Source organism: Patiria miniata, unplaced genomic scaffold (genome assembly GCF_015706575.1).
Source record: "Patiria miniata isolate m_02_andy unplaced genomic scaffold, ASM1570657v1 HiC_scaffold_14, whole genome shotgun sequence".
Taxonomy (NCBI): domain Eukaryota; kingdom Metazoa; phylum Echinodermata; class Asteroidea; order Valvatida; family Asterinidae; genus Patiria; species Patiria miniata.
The window spans coordinates 5855211-5876889 of record NW_024037052.1 but is presented as its reverse complement, the minus strand read 5'-3'; the positions used below and the strand labels follow the sequence as shown (position 1 = coordinate 5876889).

Here is a 21679-nt window from a genome sequence, read left to right as displayed (position 1 = left end):
AGATGTTACAGCCTTCAGTTCGTTTTGTATGTTGTATCTTCAACAATTGCACTATTTTCGTCCCTTGGTGTTTCGCAGGCATCCGCAAGGCTTGTCACTGAAATTCTGGAGGATGGAGAGATGTTAGGCCTTGTTGCATTTGCGGGAAGCAGTCGTATCGTATCACCACTTCGAACCCTCAATGACGTGAATCGAGATTCACTCCTCGTGGGCATCAACAGTCTTGTTGCCGATGGATCGACTAGCATTGGAGCAGGTAGGCTTATCCATTGCAAAATAATTGTTTATTCCATTTTAAAAGGCATTCATAAATACCTCAGACAGTTTAGCCATTCCTATTGGTCGAGAGCCCGTCACGTGGCCGGTATTAAACGGATGATAAAGACATGGCTAGCTGGTCTTAAACACTTTTCCAGTGTCACAATAAAATGTGGACTCCTAAAAATCCAGTGCCTCTTATCGTTTCATTGGTTGAACGTTCACAATCCTCACGTAGGCATGCGCAACACTACCAGGGAGTTAGAATTTTATAGTTCTAAATTCAAAACGAAACGCGCCAGGTGCGTTCTGCGCGACATCGCATAGAACATGATACGCGCGCGTCAATCTCCATAAAAGGGTTGTTTTCATCTTACTCGCCAGCTGAACACTCCATTATTTTGCAGGAGGGATGATTCAAAAAGCATAAAGTGAATTTGTTGAACAAAATCGAGATGTTTTGAACGAATTATATGATTTTTTTTTACCGAAAAGGTATTTATGAATGGGAATAAATATGTACTCCGTCGGTATTTATCACTCTGTTTAATACCACTTAGAGTCTGGGTGCTGATAATTACCCTCGCCTCCGGCTCGGGTAATTATCAGCACCCAGACTCTAAGTGGTATTAAACAGAGTGATAAAAACCTCCGGAGCACACATTTATTCCCTTATTAAAGAAGCCCCTCAAGAAGTATTGAACGTATAACTTCTGCTCATTTTCTTGTCGGTTAATGTTACAAGTTCCAAATTTCAAATTCATCGTATACTATAATAAATCCAATGTCTCCCCCCCCCAAAAAAAAAAAATGCAAAGAAGCAAGACTGTTATAAAGACCAGTGGGACTAAATCACAAGTGAAAGTCATTTCAGTTAAAGTCAGTGAGATATAATAGGTATACCATATACAATGTGAACACTTTAGGTTGGCCCTTCTCTCTAAGACCACCATGTGTGCTGATTGGCCCTGTGTTACCAACTTAACCACTGTACCAGGCTGAAGCTAAATACAGGATTTCAGGCCGGGACTTCAGACCAGATTGGGCAATTTTCAAACCGTAGGGGTTGCACTTATACCGCCCATGATTTGAGGCACAGGGTGACGTATCTTAAGTGTCCCTGTACCCTGTAGACAGTATAGAGGTGCACACCTGTAAATAGGCCTTAACCCATCCGCTGAGCTCATTACTAAAAGATATACCCTCAACAAATATTCTATATTAGAGAGTTCTGAGAGCCATACAATTGGGGAATTAAAGAGATATGGCAATGAACCTCTGGCCCGGACATGGGGCTTCAAATTCTGAGGATTGTGGATGCAATTAGGCTCGAAAGTGGCGCTATTTTGCCATGTTATGATCGTTCATCAAGATGGCTACTTTTCCGCTTTAGGAAATAGGAGAATTTCTCGAAAGAGTCAACAGTCAACCCACCAAAAATTGAAAAGAAAATTAAAGATGACATGTTAATCATCATTTTTCTGTGCAGTTTAAATACCTGTGAGACTTTTGAGTATTTAAACAAGAATTTGAAGTATGGGTATAAATAGCACTGGTGTCTATGTGAATTTTATTACAGGGGTGCAAAATGGCTGCGCGCCGCGCTCATGAATAAAAGTTACAAACTTAAAATATTCTGCATTAGAGAGTTCTGAGAGCCTTACAATTGGGGAATTAAAAAGAACCTCCGGCCAAGTCTTGGGGCTTCCAATTCTGAGCCTTTCAAATGCAATTAAGCTCAAAAGTGGCGCTGTTTTACCATATTGTGGAGGGACCGTTTTTCAAGATGGCTACTTTTCCTATTTTTTTGACAAAAATAGGGTCTTCTTCTATGGTCGGAACTTATCGAAAGTTTTATGGTCAACCCACCAAAAATTGAAAAGAAAGTTAAAGATGACATGTTGATCATCATTTTTCTGTGCAGCTTAAATACCTTCAAATCTCAGCTTAAATATTAAAAAGAAGTTTACGTATGGGCATTAAGCACTGGCGTCTATGGGAATGTTAATACAGGGGTGCATCCCTTGACTATGATTTTACCTGACACATGCCCTTGTAGGCCTAGATATCTGAAATCCTGAGATCCGGGAACAAAAATAATGACCGACTAAAAAGAGGGGGTTCGCAGCACGTCGCATATATCTAGCTTCATAATCTAATCAAACCGAACATGTAATTTTCACAAATGCATTTGAAATTTTCTTGGCTTTTTAGGAATCAGACAAGGTATCCAGGTATTGCAGGGTGTTTCAGGGAATAGGGAAGATGCTGCAGGAGGAAAGATCATAGTAGTCACAGACGGTGGAGAGAATAGGAGCCCGTATATTGCAGATGTTCTACCATTGGTAAGTTAGGGCGAGAATACGGGCGATTCCCAATAATGCGCCTCCAAGAGTTTGCAACGCGTTGGCCAATCACAATGCGCGAAATCAGTCGACCTTTTCCAAACGCGCATTGGGTCGACAGATTTTGCGCATTGTGATTGGCCAACGCGTTGCAAACTCTTGGAGGCGCACTATTGGGAATCGCCCGTATTATAGTGACTTTTTTATTCGGTCATTCAGCGGAATATGCGAGCATTTAGACGAGTATTTGAACATTCAGCCGAATATCTAAAAAAAAATCCTAATTGATTATTGGCCTATGAAAATGTGAGAGGTCTCGAGAAGATGAAGAAAAATGCTTAAATGTCCTTGTTTTCTTTTGTCAAATACCACATTTTGTTGACAGTCACAATTACTTTAATTGACTTTATGCAAGCAAGATTTCAGTTTCCGTGAAGAATATTAGGTCTTGCTTCTTCAAAAGTCTTCTTCAAAAGTGAGCTCATTTGTTAATTTTCGACAGGCCACGCGCAAATTCCGAATGGCAGCAAATTTAAATTTCTGATTAGCGCATGCAATAATTTAGACTTGTAAAACTTTACTCACTCTTGTAAAACTCGATCAGCTTGCTTCGACTTTCGAATGTTAGAATTTTCCATTTTTAAAATATTCTTATTGTGATCATATATCTCGATAATCATGGTCATAATTACGACAAAATGTAAACATGGTTGGATTTAAATAGTTTTGATAGTTATTTAGATTTGCCATAATTCTGCAAGGTCGGATCCACGGGGGCCAAAGGGGGCCATGCCCCCCCCCCCAAAAAAAAAAGGAAACCAATTTTTTTTTTATGTGACGTCGCAATAAAGGCAGGCAATGAGTACGCCACCATCTTTTCCTCAAAAAACATTGGTTAAAGTGGTCAGAAATTGCCTCAGATCGCACCACAGAGCATCTAGAATCCAAATTTTTCAGGGCCGCGAACCCAACGCCGTAATTTTTTTGACCCACTTTTTGAGGAACCAAAATGGGTTTTTTTGGCCCCCCCCCCAACTGTGTTTTGGATCCGCCCTTGTAATTCTGTTTCCATCCTTTGCTGTTCACAGGCCGGAAGTACATACACGTTTTTGTATCGATATCACTTCTACATTGTCAAGCATTTCTATGATGAGTTATGCAGCTACAGCTCGCAACAGAGATTCATCTTTTTTTCATTTAATACATCTTTTCTTCTCCCATCGATGACTTCTTTGTAATTTTCGTTTTCAGGTGAATGGTCTAGGCGCAACTATAGACACAATTGCCCTTGGTTCACAGGCTTCACAACACCTTGAGATGTTATCGACCTCCACTGGTGGCACGGCCTACTCACTCGAGGAGGAATCAAGCTCACTCAGTGATGTTTTTAGCAAATCATCTACAACGGAAAATTGTAAGGACAAAAAGTTTTACGGTAGTAAAGTGATAATTTTGTCAGTGACTTTTGTTATCCCCGTAGTGTCAGTGCTGCATTCTTTGATCCCTTAGACACATGTTTAACAGAGTAAGATCTAATTTGAATCTGAAAAACATATAAACAACAAATTAAGTAAATGTTAAAGAACAGCAATCGCACAAGCGGCGGTTCGAAATGAATTCCGAAAGAAAAAACATAAAGGAAAAGTATTTAATTTCTTACTAAACACATTTAATTTCTTTTTAGCCGTTACATCAGTGCCGATCACCTTGTATTCAGAGTTCATCCAAATTCCAGAGGGTCAAAATTTCACCGGCGCCGTCTACATAGACCCCTCGATCGGTCGTGATACCCAATTCGTATTCGGGCACAGCCAACCAGGCAGCATAGCAGTGCGTATGACGGGCCCAAATACGACCCTGATAACGGAGGGCTCGCCCGAGTATGACGCAAATTCTGCTTTCCAGCGAATCCGCATCGCTATCCCGGGTGATGCACAGGTATGTGGTCAAAGTACTTCCCAAAATGCTGTGAACTATGATAGGGAAACCGTGTAGTTTGACCATATAGACACCGACGCCACTGGAAGGGAGAGCAAAAATTCCAGAAGACTTGTTAGTTGGCAAAATCGTGGCACCGTCAGCAAAGGCCAAGTTCGGGCAAGGCCCATTAGTCGACTAGTGGTTGATTTGTGACGTACCTTACGCCTACGCACTAATAGCAACGTGTGAACGTCTCTAGTCGATCGCTGGTCAAAATGTCATTGCAAAACGTCTGGATCCTGGCTCCCTGCTGTACTTTTTGAATGCGCGCGGCTATGGTTACCAGCGATGCAACCAGCCCCAGTAGGCTGGTTCCAAATAGTCGACTAGCGTAGTCAACCACCGTCGACTAGACAAAGTTCGGGCAAGCGTTAGTCGAACTATGGTTAACCATTGGTCAACTATAGTCGTTGCGCGAACTTGCCCAAATATGGATGGTGTCGAGTCCCGTCTGCAATGAACAGCGCCCCCTTAGGGCCCTGTGCCAAATAATGTTCAGCACCCTTCGCCTCCCCATCATAGACAAATTTCAAATTGGCACTGAAACAGTAGGGCCTCAGTGTTGTCGTTTGTTGGGAAGATTTAAAAAGAAAACTCCTCATTGCCATACAGTGGCTTCGGACCGAGTGCCTCCAATTTGAAATTCGCCCATATCACATAACGTTGGTGTATAGAATAAAGTTCGTTTCATCTCCGATAGAGCCTCCACGTGTGCGGTAGAGCCTCCACGATGAGGGATTAAAATCAAGTACACAATAGTCCTAGCGAAAGATGGAATTCCAAACCTACGGGTAAGGCCCCCATCACACCAAACTAGTTCTCACTACGTTCTTAAAATCCCCCCCCCCCCCCGGTCCTAGAATAATCATAAAATAGGTTGTGGTCGGGGTAGTTTGGCCCGATGATGTCTATAATACGACCCCAGTTCGTTCATGAACAGTCCTCAAAACGTCCATCTCGTCTGTGCCCCGTCCACAGTCAGTTCATATCAAATTCTGATCGGGTAAATTTGCCGCTTCCAAGCGGTCCAAGCCCGTCCATAGTCAGTTTAAATCCGTTCTTAACTAGTTCTACCTGGTTCCAACTAGTTTATAACCCGACCACCCCGTTCAGAGACAGTTCAACTCGTCCTAATCTCGTTCTTTGTCCGTTCGAACGCGCTCCTAGTGCGTGTACAATCCCGTCCTGGCTCGAGGGCTATAAAAACCCGGCGCGTTCTTCCCATTCCTCATTCCCGTTCGACGCTTCAAGATGTGAAGATCAAGACATTCAGTTGCCTCATGTGTTTCATTATGCCGCCAAAAAAGTGACAGAAAGACTGGCCGTAGGAAAGCAGCCATTAGTTTTGTTCTACCCAAAGATCCTCAAGCCCCAGCTCCTCTGAAGGCCAGTCAGAAAAGGCCCAAGTTGAGCCTCCTGAGCCTGTCTCTGGACCCTGTAGATTTCCACACTCTGCCTCAGTAGATGGTGGAGAGCTGCAGCAGAAGTCCCTGAAGAAAACCAGAACTTACACCCATCTCATACTCATCCCTGAGCAAGAAGAAGCCATGGTAGAATGGCTCAAGGCCAATGAAGCCCTCTATAACACTAAAATGTCCCCAAAAATCCTTTTTTTGTGCATAAAACTGCCATAAAATATTATTTTATTCAAATGTAATTTACGTGAAAAAATGTTTTTAAGCTTCTATGACATGAACTTGCTAAAAACAAAAGTGGTCAATGCCTTGTGGGTTGCATCAAAAGAATCATGAGCATGATAAGTAGCTCAAATATGTGAATATGTTATATGTCAAACATTTTGTATGTATTACTTAAGAGACATGTAATACAATAAATATATATTGACCTTGATTTATTCTTGTTTTATTCTTTTCAAATACAAAGTTACATATCAACATGATTATCAGACTATTTTCTACTTTGATTAAATTGGAATAAACTTGATTTCCCTCTATAGAATATAGGAAAATGCCCATTTTTGTGGATCCATTCACATGTGAAGTAATAGTGACTCATTTGGCCTCTATATTAAATAACATAATCATCATTTTCCTTGCCTATTTATTTCAAATAGCAGTTTAACTAAATAAAAATAAAAAATTATAAACAGTCTTTACCTAAAATAAAACATCAAGCATTGTTCTTTCATCATCCTCTTTATGGCACTCATCCATCAATTATCCTGCCCTGCCATGGCACACGTCCTGCTGGGCTGTTGAAGTAATCTCTTAAATAATCCCTTTGTCTCTTGGCCAAAACTGTGTCCCGGTTTCCTCCCTGTGGAACGTCCAAGTCTGGCAGGTTGGCATCTTGTCTCCAAGCACCAGGGATGAGGTTGTGTTCACCATCTTCAGCACTTAGTTGAATGTTCTGAATGGCTGGGTTTCGGAGACGGATAAAGTTGTGAAGGCACACACAAGTTTCAACTATGATCTGTACATTCACTGGCATCTGTTGCATTGTTGACAAGAGGACTTTCCATCGCTGGGCCATAATGCTAAAGGCATTTTCGACCACACACCTGGCTCTAGAGATCCTGTAGTTGGCAATCATTTCTTCTCTTGTCAGGTGAAGGCCTGAGTATGGCTTCAAGAGGTACGGGCGAAGGCCAAAAGCGTCATCTCCCAGCATGAAATAGGGAAAATCCTGGACATCATTTGGCAAGGGTGAAGGTGGAGGGAGTTCAATGGAGCCATCTTCTCAGCATTCTTTTAGTTCTGACTTGTTGTAGATCTGGGCATCAGACTGGCTTCCCAAACCACCAACATCTATCCACATAAATGTGTAATCCGCATCTACCAGAGCCATTAAGAGTATTCAGAAGCCTTTGTAGTTGTGATACGTGATTCCAGTCTTAGGAGGCTTTCTGATGGCAATATGTTTCCCATCCAGGGCACCGCAGGCGTGTGTGACATTCCAGCGCATCATGAACTCCTCAGCAACTTCTTTCCAAGTGTCTCTGTCAACAGGGCAGGTGATGACATCATTCTTGAGCTCCATCACCACGGCATGACAGACTTCTTTCACCAACAAGCATAATTGTGTTTCTTGCTACCCGGAAATCATATTGCAGGGTTGCATAGAAATATCCTGCTGCCAGATGACGCAGTGTGATGGCAAGCTTCATCCCCGGTTCCTGAGCCCTCCTGTAATTGGATTCTTGTTTTTGAATGAAGGGGGTGATGAGTTCAAGAAGTTCGTCAAACATGGGTGGGGTGATTTTCAAGAAATTGTAGAAGGACTCTTGATCATCCAAGCGGATCGAGCTCCTCCATTAACTGATGATAATGTCCCACGGCTATTCTCCTCTCAGGTTTCAGCCAGTTCCTCACCCAGTAGGTTCTTGCCTTTCTCCTTCTTCTTCCTTGCTCTACCATCTCATTGTACTCTTGCTCTGCTTCCAACAGAAGCTGCATGAAACCAACATTCAACAGGTTAAAAGCTGCAAATTTATCCATGGTTCTGTTCAAAAATTTCCTTGGAAAATCTGGAAGTCAATAACAGATGTGCACTGCAAGAGATCTCGAGCCAAATGATGAACCAGTGAGGAAATATCCTGTATTTATACCCTATCTTGTCCGAACGTACTGCAGACGGGGTGGAGGTAGTAAGAACTGGGTGATGAACGACAGAAACGTATTCAAAACGAGTAAAACTTACTGGGAACTACTAGGAACATATAGAAACATGTAGAAACGTGTTGCCAACTCATTCAAAACGTGTGAATTTGTTTTGAATGTACTAAGGATGTAGTGCGGTCGAGTTGTGACTGTTTGCCAACGGATCCGGTCGATCTACAAACTGACTCGGTCGTACTGCTAATTGATGCTCGACCACCATGACCACGTCACGTTGTAACACGTCCCTAGTAGGATCGAAGTACGGCAACCCAGTTCGTAGTACGTCCGTCTCGTTTTAAGTACGTTGTCACGCCGTCTAATTTCAGGACGGGGAGAATTTTGAACAGGCTCAAGTTCTAGAGCACCCTTCCCGTCCAAGCCAGTCCGAGCCCGTCCATGAAGTTCTTAAACAGGTCGTAAACAGTTGCTACTACGTTTACTCCGTTCGCACACAGTTTGAGCCCGTTTTGGCGACATTTTCCAGAACGTAGTGAGAACTAGCTTGGTGTGATGGGGGTATACTCATAACTATCATGAGTAATGCTCTGATCTTGTAATAGTCACTATTAAACTTCAGGTCGGCCGATGGCACTTTGAGGTCAGCAACAATCCTCAAGGTGTGGAGAAGGTGACCGTGTTGGTCCAGAGTCACGCCCGGGAGAACCAGGAGCCCATCCTAATCGAGTCAGACTGGGGGCACGGGACTGTCGTTCCACCACAAATACAAGCCCTCTACGTGTCCGTGGGGCAAGGTAAAATCGCACAGCTGTAATCAAGTTTTGTCACAAGTCATCACAAGTTGTCAAAAATAATCACACTTTATTGTGATAATTTCTGAAAACTTGTCACAAGTCATCAGTAATGACTTGTGCACAAGTCATCGCAAGTCATCGCAAGCCATCGCAAGTTATCACCCGGCCTTGTATGTAAAAACGTTTAAAACGTTAAAGATAATTCATCAGCCAGGGCTTGCGAAACAACATGAATGTCAATATTGTAGTTTGATTAAAGACTGGACACGGTCTCCTGCAGTGGAACCGACTGTTTTATTAACAAACTTTACATTTCTTCAGCCCGTTGGACTTTAGTCATCGGTTGAGGTAATGTAGAGGGACTCGGTTGATGTGATTGTTGCACACAAAATTAACTGGTTAAACATTCAACGAGTCCGAAACAGTCTCAAATAAATAAATAAATAAATAAATGAAAAAGTCACTTTATAATGTTCCTTAACCCTACAGAACCGGCTATATAACTTTCACTTTTTAATGAATCCTTGCATACTTGCATTGTATTATTCAGGATATACACCAGTTGTTGACGCCGACGTCAGAGCTGTTGTTGACCTCCCCTGCGGAAACGGAAAAGAGACAATGACTCTGCACCCTAAGGATGATGGGATAGGTGCTGACATCACGAAGGATGATGGCGTGTACTCGTCGTATTTCACCGAGTTCTGTGGCAAGGGTAGATACAGTGTCAATGTGAGAAATGCATTTTTACTATCCAGTAAAAAAAAATGTGAACGGAACAATAGTATATTTTTCACAAAGCAATTTCAAGTTTTGCAGTGATATTCTTGCAATTAAAGCTGTATATTTCTTGAAAGTACCAACAATGCTACAAGTAGAAGGCATTGGCAGAAAATCTCAGCTATGGTTGACGCCTCTGTCACCAGTACATTTGCAAAGATTTCCCACCACACAGGCATCTAAGATTCTGGAATTTCGGATTAAAGCTTCATGCAATAATAATATTACAAAGTAATAAACATGTCTTGCGTTAAAAAACAACAACTGAATTACACATGTGAACATTCGATCTTTGAAAATATATACTATTTAAAATAAAATATGATCAAGTATAAAAAGAACTCAACCTTAAAATATATATATACACTTATAATCTCATACGGTGACGGGTTGTGCTTACTTTTGTGGCATTAGGGCGGCCACCGTCTTTATGGCGACATTTTGCCGGTCGTCATAACACAAAAGTACTAGATAGCCACAATACTAGATAGCGCAAAATGGCTTCTGCGTGTGCTCTTGGTCCAAAACGTTAAAAAAAAAAAAAAAAATTTGGGTCGGATAAGGTAAAATTGGGTTAGGTCACATTAAAGTTTTTAAAATTGTGTACACATGTCTATGCATTGGAGCGGTCGCCCGAATATAATTATCTATTAATAAGTATATATTGAAATTCAGTCTAAGCTTGGTTAAAAGTTGCGGGAGTGTGCTGTCAGCGAACCGTTTTGTGCGACACTTGCAATGATCGTACTTCTGAGTATATCTTAAATTAAAAGAGTTTTTTTTCTTTGAGGTGGTAACTAATCTTTGGACACATTTCATTTGACGGGGCAAAATTTCTACGAATTTTCTGTCGTTTTTACTGAAGTGATGTGTCGAGGTTGCAGAAGTTTAAAGCATTATCATAACTTATGTAACTTTTGCCGAGTATGATTTGGCACATGCCAATTTCGCATAAATTAGTAATATAATAATAGGAATCTCAAAGTCCATGCACGCAACCCTTAGCACATCCAGCCCGTGAAATAATGTGTAAGGTTAACACTGTCTCCGATTGAGTTAGAACACATTGTTTTTTTCTTTATCTGTTCATTAATTGACGCCGGGTCTGAAGTCTAACCAGCCCTGTTTTCATGGATTCTAGATTGAGGTCATCAACGACGGTCAGGCGACCTCTGTGGCATTCGGTAGCATAATTGGTTTAGGCGCCGCGATCAACCCAGAATCTACCGGGGATGACTCCCAGTATCCGCCCGAGCCGGAGCTCCGAAGCACGGGCGAATTCAGGCGCGTCAGCATCGGTGGCAGCTTCAAATGTGAGGAATCGAACAATTGCAGCCGTGAGAACTTTCACAATTTATGATCGTTTTATTCTTTGAAAAATGTTTGGCTTATTTTGGTTCCCTTTGGGTTGTGATAAACGTGTCTATATAACCTTACATTTGTTAGTACATGATACCGAGCAGAAGAAACTAATTCAGACAGCACTTATTTCCAAAGTTCTTGAGAGAACACTCGACAGTGCCAAGTAAACTTGAACCTGTTCATATGAATCAGATTAAGTCAAGAAAATTTATAACATGACTGTTTGTCCTTGAACAAGACACTTCACTGTATTTAAAAGCGTATATGATTGTTGAAAAGTGTGCATAAATTGATAAGAATCGAGGCCTCCACTGCAGTTGTGGATCAATTAAGTTGTACAGCGTTCCAGAGCAGGGTAACCTTTTAGCAAATTCACTTCATGAAATATGTAACCCAACCGAACAAAATGACTCACCTGTCACCAGAAGGCTTTTGTGTAACTTGCCTTTTTTTAATCATGAACTAAAAAAAATCAATAGATGTCACTCTACGTGATGTATCTAAAAAGGAAGAGAAACAGACGCCGTTTTAAAATATTTTACTCGGTGTGAAAACTAGTGAATGAAACAGATGCCCTGAAGACCTCAAAGCAATGAATAGAGATACTGATGTTGGATACAGTAACTTTTTGTGAACATAATTGTACATGTATCTATATCAGCGAGTACTGGACACTTTCACCCATTGAAACTCGTTATCATATGCTGTTTTACAGGAAGCATTGACATGTATCCCCCAGCCCGTATAACTGACTTGATGGCGACCAATGTTGATCCTAACACCAAACAGATTAAGCTGACTTTCACCGCACCGGGAGACGATCTGTCCACGGGCAAAGGTATTTGTAATAATCCATTCGTGCTGCTTAGTTATACATTAATGTACATCAATTGGAAATACATGCAGCGATAAATGTATCCTGTTAGGTTATTCTTTAACCATTGCCAACTTTTACGTGATACTTTTGTTTGTATTCATTTATGTGAATTGGAAGAGTCTAGCATGCTCAGTGGTCCAGTGGTGTAATCTACATTTGTAAGCAGGAGTTTAGGTGTTTGAGGGTTGTTTGTGTTTTTTTTTTCGATTTTTTTTTTTTAGCAAATTAAAACAAAGGTTACTCATTTTTAAATTAGAATGTAATTTCTTTACAAATTTCGAATTATTTGCAGCTTAGCAATGATTCCCTTCACACATACATGTCGACTGGTTCCCGCACAGTATCGATAATATGAAGAAAACAAAATGTTTTAATTAACCATGAAACTTCGTTAAGAGAGAGATTTTGTTTTGAAGAGCAAGGACACAATATTTTAAGAGGTTCCTATGATTTTTGTCTTGGCAGTCTCGTATTACGTCATCGTGATGTCACGAAACGTATCCGATATTTACGACAACTTTGACGGTGTGCCAGAGGTACCGTTGGATAGCTTTGTGGAAGGTAACATCACGGAGACGAAGGATGCCGGCGAAATAGAGGTCTTCGTGGTTCGAGTGACAGAGACCGGTAAGGAACAATCTACTCTGGTCAACTTTCTGTCTATGGACGGTTTTGGACCTCCAACTCTGAAAAACAAGCGTATATACTATAAAACATTTACATCGACAAACTATAAAGCAAAAGGAGTCTAACTCAGTTTATGAAAGGGACATTCATTTTATGAACTGTATTACTGTAGATAAAATTAGTTTTTGCCTGGATTCAGAGATTTTCAACATTCCGATATTTAAGGCGTTGGGCTTTATACTTTACACTTAATATGTATACTCTCTTATACTTTATACTTTATACTTTATACTTTACACTTTGTAATTTATACTTAATGCGGCAAAACAGTTTAGTTTAAAATTCGACCCGAAATCCGGATCAGAATAGATCAGACCCTTTTCCTGGTCCAAACGACGCGTCTCTACATTTCCGTGCTCATCGGACCGGGGAAGGTCACATTTTGACTCAGAAAAATGTGTCTTTTTGACGCAAAATCGTCGTTTTGATCAAACAGTGTCATCAATATGACTAGTACTCGGATTTGAATTTGGTCTGGGAGTTAAAGAGTGCCCTGAAAATTAAGACACGTGGTTGGCCGGGTGAGTGGGTTGGTGTTTCAAGAAAAAAAGTTTAAAGAGATAAATGATAAAATGTAAAAAAACATTATGTAACAGTTAAGAATGGCATCATGACTTGTTTGTAGTCTCTTGATTTTGACCAAATTGAAAGCCCATATGTTCCCATAATGCAGACTGAATGTTTGTTGGCGCAGACTGTAATATCTATTTATATGTAAATTGTGGGACTACTTTATTTAATATCCTTGCGCACAGGATCTGGCTTGCCCCTATATAAAGGGCCACGTGAGAAAATTAAATTTGTTGAGTTTTGTAACACCTATCGGCCGGTATTCTTGTTTCGTTCTTTGCGTTCATTCATTTATTACTACTACTACGATACAACATTTGGCGACGAGGATTGACGACCACACCCATGGCGACTGCGAACTCCCTAACTCAACCCTCCCCATTCCTACAAGAAGCGGGAGAACCGGCGGTAATTTGGAAACAGTGGGTTTCAAATTTTGAAAATTACCTACTTGCGATAGGTGGTGATGAGTTTTCACCGAAGAGAAAGAAAGCAATCCTACTTCACTGTCTCGGTGTGGAGGCACAGAGAGTCTTCACAACCCTTCCCCGGAGTACAGAAAGCCCACCACCAGGTACGAATGACTACATGCATGCGGTTCAAGTTCTTCAAGAACATTTCCAGCCAGCGGTAAATGTGGTAGCTGAAAGGTACAATTTCAGACAACGAGCACAACGTTCAGGTGAATCCATAGATAATTTTCTTTGTGCTCTTCGAGAACTTTCGAAAACGTGTGATTTCGGGGCAATGACAGACGAATTGATAAGAGATCAAGTAGTTGAAAAAACGAACAGCCCAAAAATCCGCGAGAGGTTACTCATGGAAAAGGAACTCACCCTACAAAAAGCCGTGGACATGGCGCGACGCTTTGAAAAAGCAATGCAAGAGGCCAAAAATCTTACAGAGACGAATGGTCAAGCAGACCGGGTCAACAAAGTCAGCAAATTCCACAGCCATTCCACGAAGTCCAAACCTCCAAATTCCCGTGTTCAACCAGACGTGTCCAGTAAACGAACTTTTTGCTACCGCTGCGGTTCTCAAGCACACCTAGCGAACGACAGGGCGTGTCCAGCAAGAGAAAGGGAATGCAACGTATGTCACAAAGTGGGACACTTTGGCAAGGTATGCAGACAAAAACAAGGAGGAACGGACACACGAGCACATGCAAGTTCTACTCGACGTCGTCAGAAAAAGACTGGAGTATTTCAAGTCCGAGACGATTCCTGTTCATCAGCAGAATCTAGTGATGAAGACATCCATGTGTTAGCGACCGACATGCCGGGTAACAAAACTGATTCAGTAGTCTGCAACGTCGACATCAACGGAGTACAAGTGCCGCTTATGGTCGACACTGGTTCGGGTGTGAGTATCCTGACAAAGAACACGTTCGACAAGTACTTTCTACCGGAGGCGTTACAGAAACCTCCCCCTGAACAGAAACTGTTGTCATTTACGCAACATACGATCAAGATTCTTGGGTATTTTGAATGTACATTTTCATACAAGGACACTACTTTTGTTACGAACTTATATGTTGTTGAATCAGGTACTGACATCTTAGGCAGAGATCTTGTGAAAGCCTTGCATATTAATATTGATGGTTCCACTTTGTCATGTAGCACCGTAGACTTAGGTGAAGAAACTAGTGTAAATTTACCTGAAAATGTACACAAATTTGAGAAGCTGTTCAATGGTCAGGATGAATTACAGCCAGTGTCTGGATTTGTCCACAAAATCAAGGTTAATGAGAAAGTACAACCAGTAAGTCAAAAACTACGTAGATTACCGTTTAGTGTTAGAGACAAAGTTTCAGAAGAGTTGAAAAAACTTAAGAAACAAGGTATCATTGAGAAAATTGATTCGGCTGAATGGGTTTCACCAATTGTAGTTTCATGGAAGAAAAGTGGTAAATTACGACTCTGTGTTGATTTACGAAAGGTAAATGAAGCAATAATACCTGATAAATACCCACTTCCAAAAATTGATGAAATACTTAGTGAGTTGAGAAACGCATCTGTATTTAGTCAATTAGACTTACAATCAGCTTACCATCAACTCCTTTTGCATAAGGATTCTAGAAGCTTGACTGCATTCATCACACATGACGGTTTATTTCAGTATAAAAGAGTGTGTTTTGGATTATCATCAGCACCATCAGCATTTCAGAAAATGATGAGCACTATGTTAAGTGGCTTAAAAGGTGTACAGAGTTACTTGGATGATTTAATCATCTACGGTAAAGATCAAGCTGAACACGATGCAAATTTACAAGCAGTTCTTGAGAGATTAGAGAAGTATGGTGTCAAGCTGAATAAGGACAAGTGTTTGTTCTCAAAGGCTAGCTTAAAGTTTCTGGGTCACACTGTAAGCGCAACAGGAATTCAAGTTGATGATAAGTACTATGGAATCACTAATGCCTCAGTACCTCATGACACGAAAAGTCTGAGATCGTTCCTAGGCTTAGCTGGGTATTTTTCAAAGTACATTCCTCAGTTTGCCACGGTAGTGGAGCCCTTAAGAGCGTTGCTAAGAAACGATCAAAAATTTGTTTGGTCTAAAGAAGCACAGCGAAGCATGGATGAGTTGAAAAGCCAAATCACAGGTAGTCCAATACTCGCGATGTATGATCCTGATCTAGATGTTACTCTTACAACAGACGCATCAGCGTATGGATTAGGCGCGGTACTCACTCAAGTGAAAAACGGTCAGGAAGTCACAATTGAATGTGCAAGCCGCACATTGTCGAGCGCTGAAAGAAATTACTCTGTTGGAGAACGAGAAGCATTAGCTTGCGTCTGGGCATGTGAAAAATTCCATATTCACCTTTGGGGTCGAAAATTCACAATGGTTACTGACCATCAAGCTCTGGTTACCTTGCTGAAAAAAGGTTCAGATCGCCAATCAATGCGCATTGCACGTTGGTCCGCAAGATTGATGAAGTATAATTATGATCTTAAGTTCAAAAGAGGTCAAGAAAACAAAGTAGCAGACGCACTATCAAGACTACCAGTTCCTGCTGAGCCACAAGACTTTGACTCGGATGACACAGTTATTTGTCAAATTGCACTTGAAAATATGTGTAAATGTGTTTCCATTCAGAAATTACAAAACTGTACAAAAGAAGATGAAGTATTGAGAGAAGTTAGAAAATACATTCATGCTGGTTGGCCTAACAAGTTACGTAATATGAATCCTGAACTTCACTATCAAAGATGAATTAACAGTATGCGATGATGTTGTCATGAGAAATGACAGAATTGTAGTTCCTAAGGAATTAAGGGGTTTAATGCTCAAATTAGCTCATGAATCTCATCAGGGTATGACACGCACTAAACAACGGTTGCGAGAATTGTATTGGTGGCCAGGTATGGATACACAAGTTGAACACATTGTTAAATCCTGTGTAACGTGTCAATTCAATGACAAGAGTGTAAAACAAACAGCCGCCCCAATGAAACCAATTCCCTACCCTGAGAGTGCATGGAGTAAACTTGGAATAGATATCGTAGGGCCATTTCAAAAGGGACCAATAGAATGTAAATACGCTATAACACTTGTAGATTATTATAGCAAATGGCCAGAAGTGTGTTTTACATCGAATGTAACAACTAAATCTGTGACTACATTTCTGAAGACAGTTTTCAGTAGAGAGGGTTACCCAGATGAAATAATCAGTGATAATGGTGTACAATTTACCTCTGCTGAATTTAACAACTTTCTAGATGAAAGAGGCATAAGGCATTGCTATACATCGTTGTATTATCCACAAAGCAATGGAGCAGTTGAAAGGTTCAATGGGGTTTTGAAAAACGCTATCCAAAATGCTGTGAACAAAAACAAGCCATGGAAATCTACAGTGTATGAATACTTAACTGTTTATAGGGCTACACCACATGCCACAACAGGTGTTGCTCCTAGTGTTCTTATACATGGTAGGCATATGCGAACAAAATTAAATATCTTGGGTTTGAGAATGCTGGTTCCAAAATTAGATGATGTCCAAACAAAGGTCCGTGGAAGAGTACTGGAAAAACAGTTCAAGTACAAACAGTATGGAGACAAAAAGAAAAATGTCAAAATCGTTAAGTTCCAAATTGGAGACTTGGTTAGAGTGAAGAAACCAGGATTTGTAGTAAAAGGTGACAGGAAATATTCTGATCCAATCCAGATTATCAAGAAAATCAGTCCATATACCTATGTTACTAGTGATAACAGAAGATGGAACGTAAGCAAACTCATCAGGGCTAGACAAACGGATCACTATGATCCCTCTCTTCACTTTGAGTTGGAAGAAAATGATCACCCGGTTGTTCAGACAAATAACACAGGACCTACCACACCACACAAACAGTTAAGATGCAGTGAAAGAGTGAAGCAAAAGCCAAAATGGACCAAGGATTATCTGATGTATTAAGTAGTTTTGTATTTAGTTATTTAATATCTATAAGTCACTTCAAAGATTTGAATGCATGAAGTTTAGTTTTTATGACATATAACTCAATCAAGTGTTACAATGGCACAGTTGTAAAACTACCCAGATACTTTTCAATATATTGCATAAAACGTAATTTGGTTTTGGGTTAAGTATAATGTAAGGAATATTTTGAAAACAATTTAAATCATTTATTATGATCAAACTTTAAAACAACAAAATTGGAAATAAGTTTATAATACAGGACTTTTATTTTAAACAGTTAAATGATTTGTGCGCACCTTTTCTTTTTGACGTGACGGGGAAATGTAATATCTATTTATATGTAAATTGTGGGACTACTTTATTTAATATCCTTGCGCACAGGATCTGGCTTGCCCCTATATAAAGGGCCACGTGAGAAAATAAAATTTGTTGAGTTTTGTAACACCTATCGGCCGGTATTCTTGTTTCGTTCTTTGCGTTCATTCATTTATTACTAATACTACGATACAACACAGACCTAACTACTTTGAGTAAAGTTTATGATTCAAGTGAGTGAAGTTATAAACTGGGTTGGAAAAGTAATATTGAATCTCAAATTCCTTGCTATCCCTGACGAAAACAGGCCTGACATATCTAATAAATACCCCCCTCCCTGCATGGATACGCCATGAACAGTTTTCATTAACAATACTCATGCCGTTGATGTATCTTTTTGGCCGCTGCAGGTACGTTCAGCTACGCCTTCGCCGTTGTGGCCATAGACGATGATGGAAACCGGGGTGAGCCATCTAACGTTGTCACCTCATCAGCCCGTGAGAGACGGCCAGTACCACCGTCGACGGTTTCACCGTCGGCAGTGTCACCGTCGGCAGTACAACCGTCGGCAGTACAACCGTCGGGAGTCTCCTTAGGGCTGGTCATTGGCTGCTCGCTCGGTGGCGCTGTCATCCTAATCCTGGTGGTGATCATCGCCGTGTTTGTACGCCGCAGAAGACGTCAGGCGAAAAAAAGGGAGACTGGCCCCCGAGCCCCCCACATCAATAGTAGTCCGGAGGATGGAATAGACAATGAAACATACATAAACTAGAGGTTCGCGTGTGTTTAGTTACAAACGCAGAGTGGTCGGACTGGCATATATTTCACTCTCATAAACTTTACAACAATAATCAATTGAAAATGTTTAAACATTTTCTACCTGCCGCTATAGAGGGCGTTCTAACAATTTATTACGTCAACTGTAATTTTATTTATAAAGTAAAACCTAGCCAGGGACGAAAATCGTTGAAAGCTAGTTTTCTTTTCCATTAAACATTGTCAGAACAAATGACCTCGAAACTTATCCTTTTCAGTACAATCACAAGTTATTTTGTTTAAAAAGTACACTTTTAACGGTGTGATAAACTTCAGTATACAATTTATGTACACGTACAAGTTATTTCTGGTTGGATGACGTCATCAGTAAAAAAAAAAAGGGGGGGAAGTGAATTCCGATTTTGTTCATAGAGAATTAATGTTCATTGGAAGTTGAAATCATTTAAAATAGGTAACTAAAGTGAATGTACAGTATATATTATCGTTTTCAAATTCTCCCTAAAGTAACTTCCGGTCCGATGACGTCATGATTTTGAAACCTTGCAAAGTTCTGTAGTTAATCAAAGAATATAAAGTGGCGATTTGGTAAATTTGAGCGGATAGTTTAAGATAAAAATACATACGGTATTCCATGTGCCGCTGGGGGCGCTCTTCGGATGATGACGTCATTACACTGTTGTTTTGGTGCTTGGGATTCCGCACAAAACACAATCATAATTTATAAGTCTGTATAAAATGATTCCGCTTTCGAGTTATATTCAGTTTTATTGCACTTCCGGTAACACCGGAAGAAAAGGTCAAGCGGTTTTGTGTCCGGGAACAAGAGATGTTTCTCCATAGTCTACAACCTCACGAAATAATGAAAACGATATTCTATTGAGTTCAAAAAATGTAGCTAAAACTATGTTGTTAAATTTTGCCCTGAGATCACTTGTTATTTGATACCCAATGACGTCATGATGACGTTACAGCATAACACCTTCGTATTGGGTTCAAAGTTTATATTAGGTTTTAGTAGCACCACATCAACTGTTTTAAAGATATCTTGTTTTCTTTTTTATTTTAGGCTTATTTCTATATTTTGAATTCATCGAACTTTGACCTTCCGGTTGCCCCGGAAGAAAAGGTCAAACGACTTGGACTTTTTAATGTTTATCAAGATATATATATCAAAAATGTTTATCAAGATATGGTCCATCAGATTGAAAAGTATGAACGTTATCGTTCGTTTTATTCATGAGTTATTAATGACGGAAATGTCATATTTTGAACAAAAATCGCCTGTAATTTGATACCCGATGACGTCATCGTGACGTTAGAGTAATATGCACCACTCGGGATGAGGGTCGATATATGTTGAAAGTTACGGAAAAAACGCGGAGACTTCTTGTCCGGAAAAAAGAAGGCCCAAACAAAGAAGATTTATCAGAACAATTCTAGACACTGGTCTGGTTGTGCCCGACCACTCAATGATATAATAAGATAAGATATAAGTACATGTACTTCGCTATAGGAGCGCAAACAAGTAGGCCTACACCCCCTCTCTGTGTCCCGGCACGTCCACATGACTCTCCAAATTAAAATAAAACAAAAACAATACAAAAGCCTCTTTTTTTGGCACACAAAGCCCATAATACACTGGTAAAAATGCTGCACCAAATGGTTTCAACTGGTGTTTGGATTTGAGCTTCGCTCGAATCGTCTCACAACTGGATGATTGGTTAATTTTTTAACAAACAATACAATCAAAAAATGTTCTTTCCAAATCTTGCATGTTGTACAAACGCTCTGAAGAGCAGACCTTTCACAATTTGTTTTTCAGTTTTGGGGTTAATGTTGAATGAGCATCATAATGATTTGTTATATATTATATTATATACGAACATCGTTTTTGTTTTATACACAGACTTAAGTCATTACATATGTTATTAAAAGTGAAATGGCTAAAAATTAGGGAATCTATCGATTAAAAAAATCAAACACGATATTATTGAAAGATTAAAAAGGGATAATTTCTTAATTTTTTTTTCATGATAATGACCTTATTGCTAGTATAAGATACAAAGATTTACTCATCAGAAAGTAGAAATACTAAAAATATAAAAGATGGCGTTTATGATACTTATGCATTCAAACGATACAACCAGTTCGTTTAAATATTGTTCACGTTCACCTGACGTCAAGTACAAAATCACTAGATATTTTTCTGAAAATTGTAATCTGTAAGCTTTATAATTAGCATATTTCGTACATTATTAAAGTTCCTGTTTTATTCCGAAAATGAAAAGTGTAAAACAAAGCTTTGCGTTGATATCGATATAATGCTGTACATATTGCAGTTGTTGTGTATACAGGCTTACTTTTGGAAAGCTTGTGATGCAAAGTGTTTTGGAGACGGAGGTAGTGATGCCTAATTTGTTTGTGATGTAAGTAGATACATTAGAAAAATGCTATTTGGAGTGATTGGGTTTATTTGGAAAATACAAAAGAGTTTACCCATTCCAAATAGCGACTTACTGTTGTTTCCAGGGATTTTCAACTAGGCTATAAAAAAATTGTAGTTTTTGATTTGATGACAATTTTTTCTATTTTACTCAGCGAGTTGTGTTTTTTGCTTGTATCCGAAAAAAATATTAAAGATTTTGATATTTTTAGTAGGCAACTGTAGGCAACTATACAGATACAGCTGGAATGACTGATGAGCTGGACAAGGGCGGATCGGGGGGGGGGGGGGGCAACCGGGGCCATGCCCTTCATGGTTGCTTCCATTTCTCCGCGAGAAACATAGCTCGATTGTTTTTCACTGATGTAACTGCTTTTCAAACAATGCAGTCACAATGCAATAGGCGATTTCGATAAAGTTGTGATAACCGTTCTAGCGAAATGAGCTGGGTGTAAATTGTGCACTGGACGGTTAAACATTTCCCTCTTCTCCATGA

General features: G+C 40.0%; 1 protein-coding gene across 1 annotated transcript in view; it reads left to right on the top strand.

Annotated features, from left to right (window-relative positions):
* Window positions 1-18813, top strand: part of LOC119721962 (calcium-activated chloride channel regulator 3A-1-like) — a 38874-nt gene extending 20061 nt beyond the window's left edge. The window contains exons 7-16 of the mRNA XM_038191922.1: window positions 79-256; window positions 2473-2603; window positions 3855-4017; window positions 4288-4541; window positions 8781-8955; window positions 9506-9687; window positions 10877-11072; window positions 11813-11935; window positions 12440-12601; window positions 18374-18813. Coding sequence (XP_038047850.1) covers window positions 79-256; window positions 2473-2603; window positions 3855-4017; window positions 4288-4541; window positions 8781-8955; window positions 9506-9687; window positions 10877-11072; window positions 11813-11935; window positions 12440-12601; window positions 18374-18735 — 1926 coding nt within the window. The 3' untranslated portion in view covers window positions 18736-18813. The remainder of the gene's footprint in view (window positions 1-78; window positions 257-2472; window positions 2604-3854; window positions 4018-4287; window positions 4542-8780; window positions 8956-9505; window positions 9688-10876; window positions 11073-11812; window positions 11936-12439; window positions 12602-18373) is intronic.
* The last annotated feature ends 2866 nt before the right edge of the window (window positions 18814-21679 follow it).